General features: G+C 37.7%; 3 protein-coding genes across 24 annotated transcripts in view; all 3 read right to left on the bottom strand.

Annotated features, from left to right (window-relative positions):
• LOC135100087 (uncharacterized) overlaps nucleotides 1-1,305 on the bottom strand; it is a 5,636-nt gene extending 4,331 nt beyond the window's left edge. Inside the window, exons 1-2 of the mRNA XM_064003009.1 lie at nucleotides 1,187-1,305; nucleotides 336-530 (exon numbers count right to left, since the gene is read on the bottom strand). Coding sequence (XP_063859079.1) covers nucleotides 336-463 — 128 coding nt within the window. The 5' untranslated portion in view covers nucleotides 464-530; nucleotides 1,187-1,305. The remainder of the gene's footprint in view (nucleotides 1-335; nucleotides 531-1,186) is intronic.
• Nucleotides 1,306-2,718: 1,413 nt separating this feature from the next.
• LOC135100080 (metalloendopeptidase OMA1, mitochondrial-like) lies at nucleotides 2,719-10,368 on the bottom strand. 22 transcript variants are annotated; one of them, XM_064002986.1, is made up of 10 exons: nucleotides 9,544-10,334; nucleotides 8,198-8,308; nucleotides 6,982-7,176; nucleotides 6,428-6,591; nucleotides 6,097-6,236; nucleotides 5,245-5,418; nucleotides 4,599-4,706; nucleotides 4,185-4,388; nucleotides 3,682-3,870; nucleotides 2,719-3,314 (listed from the first exon to the last, which is right to left on the bottom strand). In XM_064002986.1, the coding sequence occupies exons 3-10, from the start codon at nucleotides 7,164-7,166 to the stop codon at nucleotides 3,180-3,182; spliced, it is 1,299 nt and encodes a 432-aa protein (XP_063859056.1). In that variant the 5' UTR covers nucleotides 7,167-7,176; nucleotides 8,198-8,308; nucleotides 9,544-10,334; the 3' UTR covers nucleotides 2,719-3,179. The 22 variants fall into 22 exon arrangements, with proteins under 22 accessions (XP_063859056.1, XP_063859055.1, XP_063859051.1 ...); XM_064002985.1 differs by having other exon boundaries at nucleotides 6,982-7,180; nucleotides 9,723-10,324; XM_064002981.1 differs by having other exon boundaries at nucleotides 6,982-7,180; nucleotides 8,971-10,316.
• An 822-nt stretch (nucleotides 10,369-11,190) lies between these two features.
• LOC135100079 (GMP reductase 2-like) lies at nucleotides 11,191-20,958 on the bottom strand. The gene is given in 8 exon segments (XM_064002976.1): nucleotides 11,191-13,732; nucleotides 14,172-14,277; nucleotides 14,280-14,373; nucleotides 14,829-15,017; nucleotides 15,289-15,387; nucleotides 15,858-16,016; nucleotides 19,776-19,895; nucleotides 20,779-20,958. Coding segments are annotated over 8 exon segments (1,059 nt in total). The 5' UTR covers nucleotides 20,866-20,958; the 3' UTR covers nucleotides 11,191-13,527.
• Nucleotides 20,959-21,164: the final 206 nt, after the last annotated feature.

Raw genomic sequence — 21,164 nt, 5'->3', positions numbered from 1 at the left:
TGGGTACTTGATCTATATGACAATGCTGCATAGCTGTGTTGTCTAATGTTGTAATATTTATGTAAGACCCAGACTACTTATTATCTTAAAACAAACCACTCATAGCACTGCATGATCTGATGAGCTAAATAATTCATACTTAATACCTGAACTTTAATGAAAAGTAAAAAGAACTTATATATTTAAGAGAAATTGTGTGTTGTGGCAGAGTGGCTAACAGGGGTCGGCCAACACTTAAACACGTTCTTTCAAAAGTAAAAAAAGTATAGTACAGTACCTACATATATTCATCCTGCCACACAAGAACACCATAACACAACGAATGATAATCTTACGCTGCCAGAAGTGACACCTTCCATCCTCCCAGCACCCTGGTTATGGCATTCTGGAGGGCACCCTTCACCACCAGTAGCTTTTCTCCTCCACCCTGTTCACTCTCAAGACAGCCATTATGGTCACTCATCCTCTTTTGCTCTGAGGTGACACTGCCAGGGAAATCAGCAAAACAGGGAGACCAAAGCTTTGAAAACCTGTGAAAAGATGAACACCAATGAGAAATATAGTTAGCAATTCATTTATATAAACACTAAACAGTATTGGTCCCAGCACTAGGGGGACTCCACTGATATCTTTCCAGAATGTCTTATCTATATTTGTTTCATTACTTTTTTTTTTTTTTATCACTGATCATTCCCTACTGTTTTCCTTTCACCGATAATGCTGGAATGCACTTCTGAAAGTTCCATGAAATATTTCAACTCTTAATGTTATGTCTATTTTATTGTGCCCCGCCCTAGATTTCCCGTAAATAGTAGGTGGTTGTTGTCTTGGAAATAAATGAATTTTAAATCAATCTGATTTATCTAAGAAAGGAATAATAATAATTACATCTCACCTATCTTAAAAAAAATAATAAATAAATAAAAAAAAAATAAAAAAATAAATAAAAGTTATTTAGGAGACGAACCTTGAAACAGCCCCCTCACTCTTACACGGCTTAAAATAAGCACACACACACACACACACACACACACACACACTCTCTCTCTCTCTCCCTACACGCCCACCGCTATGAAACATTACCTTTTACAGGCCACCAACCACTAGGGAGATGTAATAAAGTGTGAAATACAGTAGAAGGGAAGCACAACTCTACCACTTTTAAATGTGACACGGGTTTGTTTACGACTGATGGTGATGATGATGATGATGCGCGCCTCTCTTCTCGATGACAATAAGACTGGCTATTGCCCGATGTATTTTCACAATACTGTATATCTGAATTGTGAGTAAAAGTACTGAATCTCTCTCTCTCTCTCTCTCTCTCTCTCTCTCTCCTCTCTCTCTCTCTCTCTCTCTCTCTCTCTCTCTCGTCCGTTTTTATAAATGCTTTGGTCTTTCATCACGACTATTTTTCAAAGCCTCAGAAATGATTTGCGGGTTCTCACGTGTTTTTTCCTGTTAATATATATATATATATATATATATATATATATATATATATATATATATATATATATATATATATATATATATATATATATATATATATATATATATATATATATATACATACATATATATTGTTAATCTGTCATTAGAACCGCAAAAACATATTTTAAAAATCTGTGTAATTCCAACAATTAGAGCACTGAGAAAGTAGTGTGAATGATGCACAGAAGTTTTAGAATATGGTCCTCTCTGGTACGGAGGCTCATTCTATCTTAAACGTATACGAATAGAATAATAATAATAATAATAATAATAATAATAATAATAATAATAATAATAATAATAAAAAAGCTGGGTGTCTTACGTATAAAAGGTTTGGTCTTTCCAGCTTTTATGTTCATGTGCTCATTAGTGTAGTGTCTGAGCTCAAGACATTCGTGAACAATTTATTTCTATATTCTGAACCCATCATATTTTTCTTTCTTTCACCATCTATTTACTCTTCCAGGACCTATCTCTTAAATGGCTTAATCTCAGACTTCAGCTTTGACTTGCTTTTCCACTTATCTTAATAGTACACGTCTTTTCATTCTTATCATGGGCCTTTGTTCCCTTCAGTAACCTCCAGCCCACACCATACACCCTCAGAATGTACTTACTACAGCGCTACCCAACTAATTCTGTCAGATGCTTCCTCAAGATCCATGACTGAATCATAAACTCTCTCTCTCCTCTTTTAGTACCTGCCGATCTTAAGAGACGAAATCTGATCCACACATCCTCCTGCCTTCACTAAACTCTCTTTGCTCAAATGAATCATCTACATTCCGTTTTCACACATCAGTGACACCACACTTTTCCCCTCTAGGCCAGACTGTCATCTCCCAGTCTTCACCTGTTCTTTTACTGTTTTTTATTACTTTTTTTTTTATGTAAGAGGCACTGGTCAAAGGCAAGAGGAGCAAAAAAAAAAAAAAAAAAGTGTCGACTGAGAGTACCAGTCTCAAAAATAAATAAATAAATAAATAAAAAAGGTTATCCAAAATGTGTCATTTCCCTTTAACATTCTGCATTATATATATGCATTTCCTTTTACTTGTACTTTCCCTTTGCTCTGTGGTACAAAATTCTTGATATGTTTTTCATACTGTTCATTCATGATCTCTCTCAATGCTTGAAAAATCCCACCTCATGGATGATTAAAGCCTTGCATACTACACCCCAACATATGAGGCTTGCTTCTGAGGTATAAGTATAATGCTGGCAGTTCACAATGAATATTTAATAAAATATACAGAATATCTATAATTAAATATATGTTCAGCTAGTCAGACAGAACAGATGGACTATGAGGGCATCTTTCATGATAAGACTTCCACAGTCATCCACACATTACAAGTTATCTTCAAGAAGGCCTTGAAGACACTTCAGACCTCACTCACTGTCCATTTTTTCTCAGTTAGCCTTGCTTCTTTATACAACTTTCATGCAGGCCCTGTCAGACAGCCACACCACAGCTCTACATGATCATTTTGAAAATCTGCCACAGTACTGAACAGCCAGATATCACTGAATAAAAATATTCATCTTTGGAAGCACATGATTTGACATCTTACAACAACCAATAGTTTTGTGGCCACTCTATTGGCCAATGAGAGTAATGTTACAATGATAGTACAGATGTGATACTGGTGACGCAGGGGGATGAAATATGAGAATGAAAAGGATCATGAGGAAGATGAGATGAATGAAAATTCCTTTGGAGGAATGGCCTTTGGTGATATCTGGTTGTCTTCCGGTGCTATAGACTGTGGTATCTTCTTAATTCGCTCCCTTGGATCCTTTACTGGCAGATTAGGACACTTGGGGTGGGAAGAAAAGTAGCTTTAGTGTCTTAAATGTATAAAAAACTTTCTAAACCATACACCTACAGTTACAGTTGATGTTAGAGCACCAAACTCCCTAATTCTGAAACCCTGATAACAGAACTTTCATGTTGCTTCTCTCTAACTACTTTATCACAGTTAATCATATGAAAGGCATTACAAAATGCTAAGAATAATGCAGAGAAAAACTTGTTTGGTACCAAAACATAGATAACCTTGAGATACTACACAGTAAAAGATCTTGCATTATAAACTTAAAATATGTCACAAATATTTGCATCACATCTATGCCAATCCAGTCTGATATTTTCCCCATTTCTAGTAAACTATGGATAAAACTCACCTTACAGAATCGGCGTAGGTCAAGAACTTCAGGCATCTGTTTCTCCAACTCCTTCCGACGGTCTTCACTACTTGGGTGAGTGGACAGCCAGAAAGGGGGTTCTTTTTCCTCACTATTCTTTTCTATAATCTTGTCCAGGACAGCCATCTTACCCCAAAATGCACTGAACTCCCGCACATCATAGCAGGCCTGAGGCACAGCAAGGTTAGTGATAGCACATGAGCACACATGACACAGAGATTTACAAGCTGACATATAAATGAATATATAATTTCCCTCATCTTTACTTTGTTTACTTATTTTATTTATCATTATCTTTTCATGCAACTTTCTGATTATTTCTAACTTTCAGCTGTGGTTACATTTTAAAGACATATACCAATCAAAGAAGAGTACCACAATGTTGGTCACTGAACATAAAATAAACATGAAAAAAAAAAATGTTTGAAATATGAAACACATAAGAACTTTGAACACAAGGTCAATTGAAATGTGTGCATTACCTTGGCAGCCAAACGCAAACCCAGGTGGTCTGCCTCTGACTCTAAGGTCCTGGAGTATGGAAGACTAAGAAAGAGTTCCACCACATAGTGCAGTAACCAGTGAGAGACTGCAGCAAGTAAATCATTGGGGAGGAATGCCCAGATGAGTGCCACTGGGAACAGAATGAACAGGTCCAGCAGGTAGTCTCGGCTGAGGTGCTCAGCCTGAGATGGGATGAAGTGATGGCATTAATGACATCATAAGGATGTTACGAAGCAAAGGAAGACGAACCATTTGGTGCTAGGTCAATGTTAACTCTTATAGCAAATTACTGCAGTATACTGACTGAAACATATGAACATATCTAGATAAGGAGGCACATGGTAAACAGAAAGGTTTTTCCCTATGTTGAGTTGAAGGCAGCATGCACTCACTACATGTTCCAGAATGACGTGACTCATCTCATGGGCCAAAACTGCTGCCACCTGATCATCATTCTCAAGGATCTCCATCATTCCACTGAACATAACAATATCACCAGTCTGTAAGTGAAGGTAAAATTGTAGAGTAAATATTAAATATATATCTATCTATTTATATACTAGGCAAGTAATCTCACATAGGGTGACACACCACACACTCCTTCATGCATCCTTCACACTCTTAGTCTTGTGCACCACTCTACCATACTGACAAAGGAAATATTAATTATACATAAAATAAAGTACACTAACATTATTGTTATATAGATGAAACAGTTTTCTTGAATTTGGGCACAAAGTAGAAAGAATAACAAAAAGGGAGGGTGGAAAGATAGAGTAAGAACAATGAAGAATATACAGGGATATGATGAAAAAAAAAAAAAAAAAAGGCAGCATTGAAGAGAGAGAGAGAGAGAGAGAGAGAGAGAGAGAGAGAGAGAGAGAGAGAGAGAGAGAGAGAGAGAGAGAGAGAGAGAGAGAGAGAGAGAGAGAGAGAGAGAGAGAGAGAGAGAGAGAGAGAGAGAGAGAGAGAGAGAGAGAGAGAGAGAGAGAGAGAGAGAGAGAGAGAGATAGCAATGGGGGGAGGGGCTAAACTCACCGGCAAAACAAAGCAGTTCCTGAGAGGGTTGTCTACCACAGAAACGGTCCATACCCTTGTGTAGATCTCTGGCATGGCATGGTTGGCCTGCAGCAGTCTATTGCCAACCCTACGGACACAATCCACCATCGGATGATCATTATGCAGCATGTCATCAGCATATTCCTTCATTGCCTGCAAGTATTTCAATGGGGTCTTGTAGCTTAATTACTTATGTTTAAAATCTTGGTTACAGAAAATCCTTATTTGTATCTATCAAGGACCATTTTACCTAATATCTAAAGTCTGATGATTCACTCCCTTAAATGGCAGAGGACCTTCCCATCTCTCACTCCCCTAAGACTCCAACATTCCCTCTCTGCTTATTTGAACTCTAATATAATCTCTTTCACTCATGTCCTCCTTAATTTTATCCTTCCTTAATTTCACTAACATACATTTTCTTTGCATACTCCTCCCTTATCTTCTCAGCATGACCAAACCATTTCAAAGCACTACTTACCAACTCCTCCACTCCATACTTTACTGAATTTACACAAGTTCACATGACACATCCATCATATACAATTTCTTTGCCATCATTCTCCCCTCTTATCACTCTGCAAGTTCCTCTCAAGTAACTTTTTCCACAGCATGCATTCTTCCTTGACTGTTGTGCTCTGCTCCCTCTCCACATTTCCAATCCAACTTCACTGAGGGCATTTGTTCTTTTCATAGTCTTTGCAAATGATCCTAAAACATAATGAAAATAAATTACTTAGACTAGTCTCTTGATGCAGTGAGAAAATGGCAATAGCATCATTTGAGGAGCTGCAACCTTGCAACTTAATAGGAAGACCAAAAGCCACTGACCATTTCATAAAGCCGGCTGGAGATGGAGAATTGTTCCTCTGACTTGAAGACCATAAACCTGCTTCTGCCAGTGTATGGGGTGGTGGTGACATGGTTGTTGTAGTACACAAAGCCTGCTGTCCCCATCACACCACTCCCAACTGATCGAGGATAACAATATACTTTTACTATCATGACTGAAAGCACTTTAATCTTACCTAAGTAAAAAAATAAATTTACAGTGAAAAAAAGTGTTGAACATAGATGAGTCTCTCTTCGAAAAGAAATACAAAGTTTATATTAACCAGTCCTAAACATTTTACTGTACATCTACACAATCCACTCAAGTTACCAGCATAGCGCACTATGTTTCGCCGCAAGTGATCCCTGAAAATTTCCTTCTTATGTCGTGGCAATGCCTGCCACCACTTCCTGAAGCCTCGACCCACCAAGGCAGCAAGGAACTTGCTGGCTGGTCGCAGCATGGCCAGCAGGAGTGGGTTGACTAGACGAGGCCTGAAGGAAACTTAGAGAGATTATATACTGTAAAGGGTATCCCATGAAGGATCCTAAAATATCACAGCAAGAATTATCTCAAAACCTTCACAAAAAACAGCATGCATAGCCTCATGTCCACTACACAGTTCAGAAAGAATCAATTAATCTATTCTACAAACATATCAATAACCAAAAAGTAGTAACCAATATTCATTTTAAGTACACAGAATCCATACCTAGTCATAACAAAGATAGATATATATAAAAATCAATAACTAATCATGTAAATTCACTATTGCCAGTAAACAGATGTACCAATGTATCACTCAACTGTGGTATGGAGTTACATGCAGTTTCAACGTAATCCCTGAAACCAATCCTTAGTTACCAATGAGCTTGCTCATTTACCTTGTTGTGTGTATTTTTCTCACAAAATGTGCATGGTTGAGTGCACCATCCCGGACCAGTGAGACATGGCAGTGGTGCTCCCTGCTGCTGAGCCTCCTGGCTGTCCTTGCTTCTCTAACCAGAACTCTTAAACCATAACCTGTGTTTTGTGCAGGAAGAGCCTGTTGAGCCAGTCTGAGCAGCATCCTAGTGACTCTGTCTGGGAAGAGAGAGAGAGAGAGAGAGAGAGAGAGAGAGAGAGAGAGAGAGAGAGAGAGAGAGAGAGAGAGAGAGAGAGAGAGAGAGAGAGAGAGAGAGAGAGAGAGAGAGAGAGAGAGAGAGAGAGAGAGAGAGAGAGAGAGAGAGAGAGAGAGAGAGAGAGAGAGAGAGAGAGAGAGAGAGAGAGAGAGAGAGAGAGAGAGAGAGAGAGAGAGAGAGAGAGAGAGAGAGAGAGAGAGAGAGAGAGAGAGAGAGAGAGAGAGAGAGAGAGAGAGAGAGAGAGAGAGAGAGAGAGAGAGAGAGAGAGAGAGAGAGAGAGAGAGAGAGAGAGAGAGAGAGAGAGAGAGAGAGAGAGAGAGAGAGAGAGAGAGAGAGAGAGAGAGAGAGAGAGAGAGAGAGAGAGAGAGAGAGAGAGAGAGAGAGAGAGAGAGAGAGAGAGAGAGAGAGAGAGAGAGAGAGAGAGAGAGAGAGAGAGAGAGAGAGAGAGAGAGAGAGAGAGAGAGAGAGAGATACTTTTATGAAAGGTACATTTAACATACTCAATAACTTCACTCATAACCCTCAGCTATGATGGATGACAGTGCATATATAAATTTTAGACCAGAAAGCAAGATTATCAGAATTCATTGCTGGTGAACTGTCAGAAAACAGGGCAATATTGAAGTGACCTTAGCCTATGAATTTCAAAACATCAACTATACTTATTTCTTAGCAAAACAGGATGTCTTATTTGAATCATGATCTACACAGTAAAAGAATCTACTGAGAAAATAGTGAGCTGAATTAATCTCATCTTAGCTTAACCCCACCTTAAGTTAATCCCCCAGATGAAAATACTAGCATTATTTCAAATACGTACATAAATGATCATACCAGAAAGCAAGGTTATTATGAAAAATTGCAGGTAAATTTTCAGAAAGCACCATCCTTTTTTCGTTGAGCCAAATTTTCCTCAATGTGACAGAAGTAGACATGATAAGCTAGGAAAGGATCTAAGTACTGGGTTGATGCTGCTTACCAATACAATGCTCATCGGTTTGGTTTATCCACCTGGTTGGCTATTCTGTTAAGCTAGTAAGGGAAACTGCTTGTGAAATGCTGGGGTAGCTCGTCTGCATGGATGCCACTCCTTTGGAAGAATGTTAGTTAAAGGTTTGGTTAGGTTAAGTCATGTTAGGCTTGGTTAGTCTGTGAAATACTGGCGTAGCTCGTCTGAAGGTACATACGTCACTCTCTTGGAAGTGATGTTGTTAATGGTTTGGTAGTGGACTCAGTTATGTACTTTTTTTTTTTTTATGTAGAAGGGACATTGGCCAATGGCAACAAAAAATCCAATAAAAAAAAAAAAAAAGCCCGAGATGCCAGTCCCAGAAAAGGGTCCAAAGCGGTAGTCAAAAATTGAAGGATAAGTGTCTTGACACCTTGTGTAGAACCAACAGATACGAGCACAGTGGGTTCTAGTGCAGTTTAACACAATACACACAAGGAACTTACTATCACACTGGCAGCATTTCTAATGGTTACACCATGTGATGCAAATGATAAACATCTCACATATGAATTTTCAAAATTTGTCTTAATATCCTCTCTCTCAACCTTGCACTGGCTCAGTCAGTAGTGTGTATGTGTTAGTATTCCAATATGGAATGACACATGCTCAGTTGTATCTCCTTTGTTCAACCAATGAAAGCTGTCTTTTTAACGATATATTAGAACGTCACTGAACATTATTTGATTCCAGCCAATACATCGATTATTTTTGGCCAATTACCATGTGTAACTGTGGCTTACATGGCAGTCAGCTGGAACTGGTGACAAGTGGAAAGCCTATGCTTCACTCAGTGAGGAGGCTCAGACCCACCAGCTTGCTAATCACTCAGAATATTTTGTAGATCCTGCTAACAAGGATGTCCATGTACAAAACAATGAGAGGCTGTGGAGGGACTTTACCACTTATTAAAGTATACATTACATTAAGTTGTCATTTATATGCATTTTACAATAAACCACATGAGCTTGTTACAGTTTTTTTAAAATGGGATTTTAGGCTGGGATTTGTGAGGGGTTCCAGAGAGGGCAAAGCCCCCAAAATCCCATTAAGATAGGCTAGAGATTTCCCGTTTTCAAAACATCATGTTTACCATCCTCAGACTTTCTTGAATATAAAACCTCGCTTTCCCACCAATTTCCAATATTGTTGAGGGGGTTGGAGCCGAAAAAAAAAAAAAAAAGGAAATAGAGCTGCGTGACTTTTTAATAATTACTTTTTTTTAAATAGACTGGTAAAATAAGTAATTTCAGTGAGTAGTATGTTAAGATAAGTGGTCACTGTTGTAGGGGGTGGGTTGTTATTGTTTGGGTTACCTGGACAGATAAATCACATGAGCTCCGCTGCATACCAGTGGTTGCACAGCATAATTTTAATGCATTGCTTCAAACAAGCAAACCAAAGCAACTACCATGGCCGGTGGGTTGTTTGCTGTCTTCTCCGATGTGGTTTTATTATAGTTTAAGCCATTACACAATACGTGGTAATAACCTACCTCATTTTGTTCTTCTCACTATTCACATCATTTCTAATGATTACACTACTTGTCGGAAATTAATAATAACGCCGTGGGCCGTGGGTAGAGATTGGGGACATTGGCTTAAACTATAAATTTACCCCCGATGTAAACAAACCTGAGAGATGTTCAAAGACAACCAATTTTCGTTTACAGCTGTAATAACGAGGCTTTTACAACGAAAATTCCTGCTGCAAGGAGCTTGAGGTTCAGATTAGGAGCGCCTTTCAAGTGTTGCTGTTTTATATTAAGCGATCACAGTAGAAGGGAAAGTTCTGAGAATCCTATCTTCTTGTGATCTCTTTCGCTTTCTATCGCTTGCTAGGTCCTCCTTTCCTTAAGTGTTACGCTCTGGTCCGTCCATTACCTGAAGAGGAGAGCGGCGAGCACAACACAGGGAACAAAACTATACATGTATCATGTTACGTTTCCTCCACGCCTGTACTAAGAACTCTTTCATCACCCTTACTATCCTCTCTCTTTTTCTCTCTCTCTTCCCTTAATATAGGCCCAGCACCATGAGGACTCCGTCCTCCTTCTCTAATCTACTCCACTCATCTATAATTTCAGTTACGGGACCTATCAACCTGTCCACCCCTAGGCTAGATAATCTACAGATATTACTGGTTTGCAACGGCATCCTTTATTTATATTTATTTTTTTATTTATTTATTTTTGTGTGTATATATATATATATATATATATATATATATATATATATATATATATATATATATATATATATATATATATATATATATATATATATATATATATATATATATATATATATATTTTATTTATCTATTTATTTTTTGAGAGAGAGAGAGAGAGAGAGAGAGAGAGAGAGAGAGAGAGAGAGAGAGAGAGAGAGAGAGAGAGAGAGAGAGAGAGAGAGAGTTGTTATTTGTACTTTTCCATGATTTTTCTCTTCTGTCAAATTCTGCACATTAAATAATTTATTTCCTCGTCTTCTTGAGTGTTTTCAAAGTCAAACAACAATCTTCTCACAATTTATTTATTTTTAATGTAAGAATGTTATAACATGAGGCACTCCCTGCTTTCACTTTCATATCCACTCCAATCCAAAAGAAAGTTCTACAGATTTTCCACTCCTGCATAACAAATTAGGCATTTGGTATCCTTTTTTATAAATCTTTTCCTGGCCCATAGGTTGAAGCTGTTTGTTCTTGCCTCAAGCAAGATGACAGAAGAGGTGTTACTATGTATTGAGTCTACATTTCCTAATTCCTTTTTTTTGCTGTTATTATAGATATACAAACTTGATTTCTTTTCCAGTTCTTGACTCCATTTTTGTCTCTTTATTAATTTCTCTGTTTTCTTTTCCTGTATACTTACTAGGTTCAAAGATATTCTTCTTTCTTCTTTTTAATGGTGAAACACATTCAGTTAAATCTGTTGTACTAGAAGGGAAATTCATACACAGTTGTATGTCTCATATTGATTATTAAACATATAACCTTGAGAGTAACCAAGCCCATAACAGATTTGCTCCTACTTTCCTACACAAAGGCAGAAATATATTGTCTAGAAATGAAAATTATACCAATATATCCTCCTTGTAAGCAAGCACTTATTAAGATCCATATATCAATTTGTTTTCTTTTTTTACTCTTAAAAGCTGTACTGTTCATCAATTAGTTCTACCAACACAAATAAGGAGGATGGATCCCTCTCATTAATCTCAGCAGAGTTAGTGATGGAGGGAAAAGTGCAACACACACACACACACACACACACACACACACACACACACACACACACACACACACACACACACACACACACACACACACACACACACACACACACACCAAGATGAGTTACAGTAATCAAGGCACATTCCAATATCACCTTCTTGCCTTCTATACATATTTCTAATTTTCTTCCAAACACCCACATACATCCCCTTCTCAATGTATCTTCCTTACATACAACCATATAAATAAACCTATTTTTATATATGTACTTTTCTGTCATACACCCAAACACACCTCTCATAATACTGTCTTGCAGCTGATCACACACAAATCCTTCGTGCTTCTTTTGCTCTTCCCCCTATTAGCACCTGACACAATAGAATATTAAAGTGCTGAGTGGACATTGAGTGGAGGTACAGTAATCTACAAGTTAACAACCTTATAAATGTGTACAATACTACTAACTGTCTTTTCCTTGAGGCTGCTTGTTTGTGTAGCCCTAGTATCCCTTATGCTTGGCATATTTATCATATATTCCAAACTTTCAAGGAATACCTGAACACTTTGCATGATGTAAGTGTTGGAGGTAGGGAGCTAAAACAAAAGCAGGATGATTATCCTGCTTTTGTTTGAGCTTACACAAGGGCAGCATATCATTTGATGCGCCACAGTGCCTGTACTCTCAAACACTTAGTGTTATCATAACAACTATTATTAAAGTTCATTGAAATTATTTGTCATGTTCTCATGATTTTTTCTCCCTAATGATTGTGCAGAATCATGATTAAACTAACATAAAAAAAATAATAATAATGATTGTAGATACAATTATAATGTCTCTCAGGGTTTATGTAATATATATATATATATATATATATATATATATATATATATATATATATATATATATATATATATATATATATATATATATATATATATATATATATATATATATATATTGAATGAATATCTAATTATATCTTCTTGGGCTCATGCAATAAATACATGTCATTATACTTTCTCTTGGGACTTATATAAAGAATCTCTATGTCATAAACAGCACTGCAGAGGCTAGACAAGAGTTTCAACAGCTAGTAAAACCACAGCCACAGAAGATAGTGCAAAGCCACATGATGAAATACACAACCACAGAAAATAGTACAGAGCCACATGATAAAATGCACAAATTCTTAAAAACTTGCCATCACCTAAAATCAACCTCACAAATTACAACCCTCTTCTTTCAGTACTATATATAATGGTAACAATGGTAATAATCTCAACATTACTTCAGATGTTCTTTTCAGTCACCTCTTTTTACTTAAGTGCTTTTCTTTTTCATGGAAGCATGGCACAAGAACATTTCAACAGAGAGAGAGAGAGAGAGAGAGAGAGAGAGAGAGAGAGAGAGAGAGAGAGAGAGAGAGAGAGAGAGAGAGAGAGAGAGAGAGAGAGAGAGAGAGAGAGAGAGAGAGAGAGAGAGAGAGAGAGAGAGAGAGAGAGAGAGAGAGAGAGAGAGAGCAAGGGAAAGAAAAAAAAAAGCTAATACAAACACATTCTTCCACCCTCCTTACTTTATCACTCAAGAAACAATACATAACTCAGTTCCACATGTAACCTACTCTTTATATGTGTTCTTAATGCTATTCCCTTTACTCTTGTTTCTTATGGTGTCACCTGTTTCCTTTACTTGTTATTTTTACCAGCTATACAGCTAATATCCAACAACAAATGATTGACTAAGTAGAAGTCACAATACTGGATGATTGCCACCTATGATTTGTTTTAGTTAAGAAGGTAAAGTGTGTATGGTCACTGCAGCTATACTATGTCTTCTCCTTGGAACTCTTTTAGGGGGAAACCCACAGCAGAGGAGTCTCAGTTTGTTTCTGTCCATAAATATGTGCATTTGCAAAACTGTTACTAACTAAATACTTAAAAAGATCATGAAAGCCTCAGGAAATGTTCAAAGGGACAACAGTTGGAAAACCATACTTCAAAATAAATTAAACCATATAAATAGGATAAGCCAATATCAGTGTGAAATACGTAATCAGCAATCATGACTGCTTCTCAGCGTGATGAGCAGCAAAGATCTCGTTGGTTTGCTGGGTAACTCGAATGAAAGTTGTGCGTTTTGGAAGTTCTTTGAGCTTGGCAGCACCAGTGTAGGTACAGGCAGACCGCAGCCCTCCCAGGATGTCCAAGATGGTATTATTCACGTCCCCTTTGTATGGTATCTCCACTGACTTCCCCTCACTTGCCCTGCAGGAGAAACATGTCCAAAATACATCAACTACTCTCTTGCAGTACAAAAAAGGTATCATGCTTTGTTACCTGACAGCAACTTGCCAAGTTGCATGGTTTTGTGTAACTTGAGTGTCACTTCTGTACCAGCTTTTCACAAATAAAAAGCTGGTACAATATTTCTTATATAAATGATAATATTAAACTTCATACTGCTTTGTCACTATTAAATTATAACCAGTGGCTAGTTTAAATGTACTATATAGATATTCATGACTACATATGCAGCAACAGAAGTTACCTGTCAAAAATTTTATAGAAATCAACATATTTCTGTAGCCTGCTTACATTCTGCTACACATGTTAAGATGGTGCATGTCTTTTCCTTGATACTTTGACAGAATGTAGCTTTTGCATTGACATTTTTAAAAGGGATATAATTTTAATGCTTCCTTACCTATATTCAGCTACTCCTCCAGAGTACTTCTGCATGGCAGTGGCACTTGACATTCCGTAAAACTGCTTGAACTTCTTTCCATTACGTTCTATTACTTCTCCCCCGACTGGTCATGGCCAGCAAGCATTCCTCCCATCATTACAAAGTCAGCTCCTGCTCCAAATGCCTTGGCAATATCACCAGGGCAGGTGCAGCCACCATCCTGTGGAGGCAATGGAGGACAACCCCTTAGCCTCACACATGTAATGCATCATCCCAACAATCAATTAATTTCTTAACAAACAATTTCATGGTAAAATGTATAAAAGTGGGAGATGTGCCACTCTCGCCTTAATGGCAGGACTTGTCTCTGTCTTCTTAATCTCAAGCATTTGTGATGAGCCAATTAAGGTGTCAAAACCACAGCCACAGCCAGCCAACAATGACATTCAGGTAATTTAAATTCAATTCAAATATACATACAAATGACAGACCTCAGAAAATCTAGGTACTATCTGCACTGTCTAACAATCTGGAATAAAGAATTACCTTCATAAGAATTGAGCAAATCACAAAAAACACAAGCACCTAATTAAGATTAAAGAAGAAGATGTAAGGAAGAACATTGAACAAATACCATCCTCTTTTAGGTCCTTCAGCTTTTTGCACACTCCTTACCGAAATGATGTGACCAGCCAGGCCATGAGCAGCATCAGCACACTCCAGCACGGCAGAGAGCTGGGGGTATCCCACACCAGCCTTCTTCCTGGTGGTGCACACTGAACCTGGGCCAATCCCCACCTTGATGATATCTGCCCCAGAGAGAATCAGCTCCTCCACCATCTCTCCCGTGACCACATTGCCGGCCTGGGATGCATAGTAAAGGTCAAAGGGAGGGTTACTGCCAGAGAGAGAGAGAGAGAGAGAGAGAGAGAGAGAGAGAGAGAGAGAGAGAGAGAGAGAGAGAGAGAGAGAGAGAGAGAGAGAGAGAGAGAGAGAGAGAGAGAGAGAGAGAGAGAACATTGCCAGCAGCTCTCCAACAAATTAAATGAAATAAGCAATAATATCTCTAGTAGTTTAACTGTCATATAATAAGATCAACATAGATTTTTATGACTATTCCAAAATGACAACTTACGAGGATGGTGTGTTCTGGGAAGTTCTTGCGGACCTTCCTGACATATTCAACAAACACTTCAGAGTACCCATTGGCAACATCCAGACAAATGAACTTGATCTGCAAAGAAATCACTGTAAGCAAAATTAAAATAAGGATATATGTTAATGAAAAATTTAGTTAATGTGATGGCAAAGTACTGAGCCAAACAATACATTCTTTCAGTGTCATCCGCAGTTTCATCTACAAATATGTTAATTCTGTTCATTCATCTGTTGGACTAGAAAATTTCAACAAATGGAAACTACTGTCACAATTTTTCCTAACTAGTATTTTTTTTTTATTTTGTGATAGCAGAATGTTATACCATAATCTGAATTTTATAATTTTTTTTTGTCTTGATTACAATTACATATTATTTTTTTTTCACACAAAGTAAATAGGTTGATTCCTTGAAGTCTTCTGATTCACAACTTGCTACTCTGCACAGGTTCTCCAAATCTCTTCTGTTCTATTGCATTCCATCATGGCAAAATATAACACTGTTTCTTTTAAGCATAGTAAAAAAGATTCTTGGAACTTGACCTCACCTCAGGAAACTGTCCAAGAATTTTCTGCAGTTTATCCCAGTCGGAGTCTGATGTGCCTGAGGATGCTGCCACAAAGCCAAGCACATCCTTGTTGTTGTTTCCAAAGTCCACCCATTGCTCAAAGGTGTAGTGTTTGTGGATGGCTGTGAAGCATTTATGCTGAAAGACATAATAGCCATTTACAAGGAATGAAATTTTTTGCTAAAATGAAATAGACTATATTGAAAATTGGAAGTAAAAAATCTCACTGTTAGGAATTAAATGAAGAGATAAGTTTGACATAAGCCTTCTTTGCTTCCCAATATGCAACATGAAATCCACAGGCAGAAGCAGCATTATCTAAACTTATAGGAAGTTTGTTAATGTTCTGATATGAATAAAGAAACATGGTATTTATTAACAAACAGCATTGCTACCTCACATGTTACATAAGGAAAAAAAGTCATCATGTAATGGACCTGCATAAATTTTAATTTGATTAGCATATATCATTAACCTATTTATCTTGTCAGCTGACTTATGACTAATATCCAATGATGGCAGTCATATATGTATACATGTATACTGAATGTATACTAATGGTACTTTATTGTACTGCACTGTGGAGCTCATTACTTCTTAGGCTTTTTTGGAACATAACTGAACAGAAAATATAGGTAGGTGCACTTCAGAGACAATATAAACATAATCTTCTCAGCTTAAAAAAGTATACACACAATAATTAACAGGTAAAACAATGCAAAAGATAATGAATACCTATTACATATGTATGTGCAACCTTAAAGAAGAACAAGACAATAGGAGCAATGGATGCCTACATGGTGCATACAAGTACTTAGGATTCTTAGATTATTTCAATAAGAGGATCAAATGGAGTCCATAACAAGGAAGAGGGAATGAGGATGCCAAAATGGAGATATCTTAAAGAGGCTGTTAGAAAAATGACAAACCTGGGATTCTTATTAACAACATTATTAATACAGTATCATTCAGGGAACTGGGTTAGGGAAGAGAACATATTTAAGAAAGGCAGAAAATGAAGTAAGAGAAAAAATACTAACAGAAGATAAAATTCTACTTCCCCAAGAGCCTCAGGGATTCATTGACCAGAGATATTAGTGCTACCAGTAACCAACGAACACATACATTGCTTGTTTGTGGCTGCTACACAGCTTCATTGTAGCAAGTGCAACCAAATAACACAAGCTACCACCACATTTTACAATCAATTTCTTTTAGCAAGTGTACAGGTGAAAATCAAAATACCATGGCACTGAGAAGACAAAAAACAGCTGTTCTTTATTTGGGGAAAGAACCATAAACAATTTGCAATTTTACAATGCTACAAATGCTGACCTTTGGCTGCAGACATCCTAGGTTTCTCCTGTAACAGAAAAATGACTTAATGCTGAGTTAAGAACATCCCACTACCTACAATAAGTAAGCTGTCAGATGAAGCACAGTACTGATTCCCTTTAATAGAATCTAATCAAATCTGATGGCCATTCCTAGGAACCTCTTCATAAAGCTAGCCAAGACATGGACACTCAAGGCCCCCACCCCAACCTCTCTCTCTCTCTCTCTCTGACACTTCAATACTCTGTTTTTTAATTCTATAAGGAATCTTCCTCTTACACTCACAGCATCTACTTGATCTCCTACATGTCCTTCTTGCCATCCAACTTCTGATCTCTCCACATAACCAAGCAATGTAGTGTTGCATTTCCTAAGTCCTACCAGTTCAAAATACCAAGCCTTCTATATACACTTTTATTGCTTCCACCATCCATCCTATTCAGACCACAAGCATCTCTCAAATAACTTGTTTCCACTGCCTGAATCTTAAATCCTCCACATCCATGTCTGCCTTGGATTTGTCAACAATGGTATGCATGGTCATGGTCAACCAGCAAGTGACCTTCTCTCTCACCTTCACTGTGCTTAGTGTCTTCCCTAAATCTCAAGTTTTTTGATCTACTAAGAATCTACCAACTGTCAGGTTTTGTAAGGAGATTGTTAGCAGGTCTGAAGATTCTGGGAAAGTACTTAACATAATGGGGGTTGAGTGCTATAGATCATTTAACTTTTGTGATGTAATAGAACACCATCTTTACCTAAAAATTCACTATCTCATCTTACATCCCTTGAAATACTTCCATATTTTTCCCTCTATGTATCAAAGACCCCACCACTTTTCTGTCTCATAATATCTTGTATCATAGTTTTCCTCTAAGCTTCCATGTTGGCACACAGATGAATCAAGGTATTTGAAGTCATCCATCCTTGGTTATTTAAACAGACAGTGACATTACACATCTTTGCTATATTCTTTCACATATATTGAACCTTTCACCTACTTTCCCATTTACTTTAATGTGTGCATTTGCAACTTTGTGAAAAAAAACACACATTCCAAGATCGGTAAAACTTTGAAAAGAACAAAAAGAAGCGAAAAAAAAAAAAAACATACAAGGTAGGTTTGTGGAAGCTGCTGTCTGCTTCTACTTGCTATCTCACATTAAACATTTTCAAGCTCACACAAACATAAATACTACAGTTATCTATCCAGTGAGCAAATTATGGTTAAATATATAACTTTTATATACCTATGGTTAATTTCTAAACACACACACACACACACACACACACACACACACAATAGTTTGCTCTACATGAAGGTGATATTAATGGCATTATTATTTTTTTTTTCATGTAAATGAGTCTTACAGGATACATGGTGACACACACACACACGCACACACAACAAAAAAATGAGCTTTGCTTAAACCCTGTACAGTCCAACTAGGTATATGCACACACACACACACACACACACACACACACACACACACACACACACACCAAAATGAGCTTTGTTTAGACCCTGTTTAGTCCAGCTAGGTATAAACACACACACACACACACACACACACACACACACAGATGGGTAGAGAACAGACATGCACATTTTAGAAGTTTTAATCATCCCAGCAGTTAGTACATCCTGTGTCTTCTACAGAAGAAAATCATATTCAAGTGAAAAAGAAATCCAAGCCAATGGGTCAAGCCAACAGCCAAGACAGGAGGATGACTGTTCCACAATAGGACCAACAAAGAAGGCTTATGCCAAAGACAGGTTGCACCAGTTGATACTTATTGGCATTTCAGACAGTGATAACCCTAAATTTGGAGCTAATTACACTTACAATTATTTAATTCTAGCTTTTAAATGCAGAACTGGCTCCTTCTGCAAACTACAAGTTTCATAACTGCTAGTGTTGTTTAATTTATGGTTTTCCATTGCAACAAATTTTACATAAAACTTGTGTTTTTGCATCCACAACCTATTCCACAATGGAAAACTTTTTGCCTTTATGGAATAGCAAATATCAATAAATTTTTGCAAATGGAATAGCAGAAGATAATATTTGAGTTTGAAAATGTACATTTCTAGAAGTGAAATTTTGCTTGCCATGTCCAGCTCAGTTTAAATGATATAAAATGCATTGATCTACCAGGAAGTATAAAGGTTGGTCATAAAGTAGAAGCAGTGACATATTTCTGAACCAGGAAGTATAAAGGTTGGTCATAAAGCAGTGACATATTTCTGAACCAGGAAGTATAAAGGTTGGTCATAAAGCAGTGACATATTTCTGAAACAAAGTGCTTTATAAATTTTCCAGCTTTTACTAAAAAAGACATTTACCTAATAGACCATTGGAATATTAAATCATAACCTCTTTTAGAGGACTCTGAATAAAAATGGTAGTAATTATTAAGAAGGGTTACGTAGCTATTATTTTATTATTTTTTTTCGGCTTTGTTGAGGAGTTGAATATTTCCATGAGTTTTGTATCTTGGTAGCTTCTGAGAGGAGGAACTGGGAAGAGGAACTGTACTAAGCAGCAAGATCCTTACCTTAGCAAGTTCTTTGGCCATCATGAAGGTCCCCACAGTGTCCATATTGGCTGCTATGATAGGGATGCCACTGCATGTCTGCTTCGAGTTTCTGAAGGTGATATTCCTTATCAAGTCCACCTGAAATGTAGTTTTTCTCGGAACAACACGCCATGCTCAAGTAAGAGACAGACATATACTCAGAGAGGAGAATGTATATGTTCCGTGCTTTGTCACGTGTGCATTGAGAGCTGATGTATAATGACCAAAATTAGCAATATTAATGGAACAATGGATAGTTGATATGTTGTACAGTTATAATGTATTTAAAAAGAGTCCTCATACAGTTATTAAGCAGACGATATATTTATAAAATCAATACTCTCTCTCTCTCTCTCTCTCTCTCTCTCTCTCTCTCTCTCTCTCTCTCGTAACAAACTGTTAGGCTATAGCAAGGATGCTACATACATTCCTTATTTTCTAAGTTTGCAAATTCAAATCTGACTGGCGCCAGAGCTGTCCTGCTAATTAAGGGTAGAGGTGGATGCACACGCTAAAACATTCGGCTTATTTAGCTCGAAAACTATTGATTTGCCTTGATGAAAACCGTCATGAGATGGCGTGTGACTTGTCATCCTCTATATAATGCTGCTACTGTTATCTTTTATAAATTAATTTGCATTACAGTAACTTTCAGAAAGCTTCATCCACACCGCCTCGCGCCAAGACGCACAATTCCTCGCTGCATACCCACGTACATATACAACCGCCCTACGGATGGACGCGCTGGCCACCGGCTATTTTTGTGTTGCGACGGAAATTCCCCCAAAACACTGTCATACAAAAAATCTGTATAGGAGAGTGTGGCGTGATGGTCTCTTGATCATAACTGTCAAGGCCGTGTGTGATAAGTCAAGCCGTCTTGCAACACCTGCCGGGCGCCCACAGCCAGCCAGCAGCACCTGAAGCAGACCATTGTGCAACATTACCCACCGCTCCTACTACTGTTACTGCTCACACTTACGTCTGAGCGACTTTTCAGTGTAGATCTCTTCGGACGTAGAAGAACATCCTTGAAGTCTAACTTGATATCATTATCTATGCGAGGCATCTTAGATATAGATTCCAGTCACGAAGCGCGACGTAGCACAAACTCTACCACTCCTCTCGCCGGCTGTGGCTGGACTGTCTGGCTCTGGCACTTCAACTTGGCATTGCGGGGACACAGTAGTTGCCATTTGCCATGATTTATTCAGCTTTCACTGCCGTTACTCAGACTACGTTGATTAGTTCTATACCTGTAAAGTTTAACGATCTTATAGTTTCGTACCTATCTTAAAACTTCAGTGCTGAATTAACAAGAAGGTAACATCAGAACTGAATGTTACTAGATTCCGCCAGTAAGCAGTC

Source organism: Scylla paramamosain, chromosome 4 (assembly GCF_035594125.1).
Source record: "Scylla paramamosain isolate STU-SP2022 chromosome 4, ASM3559412v1, whole genome shotgun sequence".
Taxonomy (NCBI): Eukaryota; Metazoa; Arthropoda; class Malacostraca; order Decapoda; family Portunidae; genus Scylla; species Scylla paramamosain.
The sequence above is the reverse complement of the archived record's forward strand: the minus strand, read 5'-3'. Positions and strand labels throughout refer to the sequence as shown.

Excerpts from the sequence above, each read along its gene's own strand:
- LOC135100080 (XM_064002977.1), bottom strand. The coding sequence starts at position 10,157 with ATGTATAGTTTTGTTCCCTGTGTTGTGCTCGCCGCTCTCCTCTTCAG. Across the intron at positions 7,177-10,110 it reads CTCGCCGCTCTCCTCTTCAG|AGTCACTAGGATGCTGCTCA; the intron begins GTAATGGACGGA and ends CTTCCCAGACAG. Across the intron at positions 5,419-6,096 it reads CCAGCCGGCTTTATGAAATG|GCAATGAAGGAATATGCTGA; the intron begins GTCAGTGGCTTT and ends AAATACTTGCAG.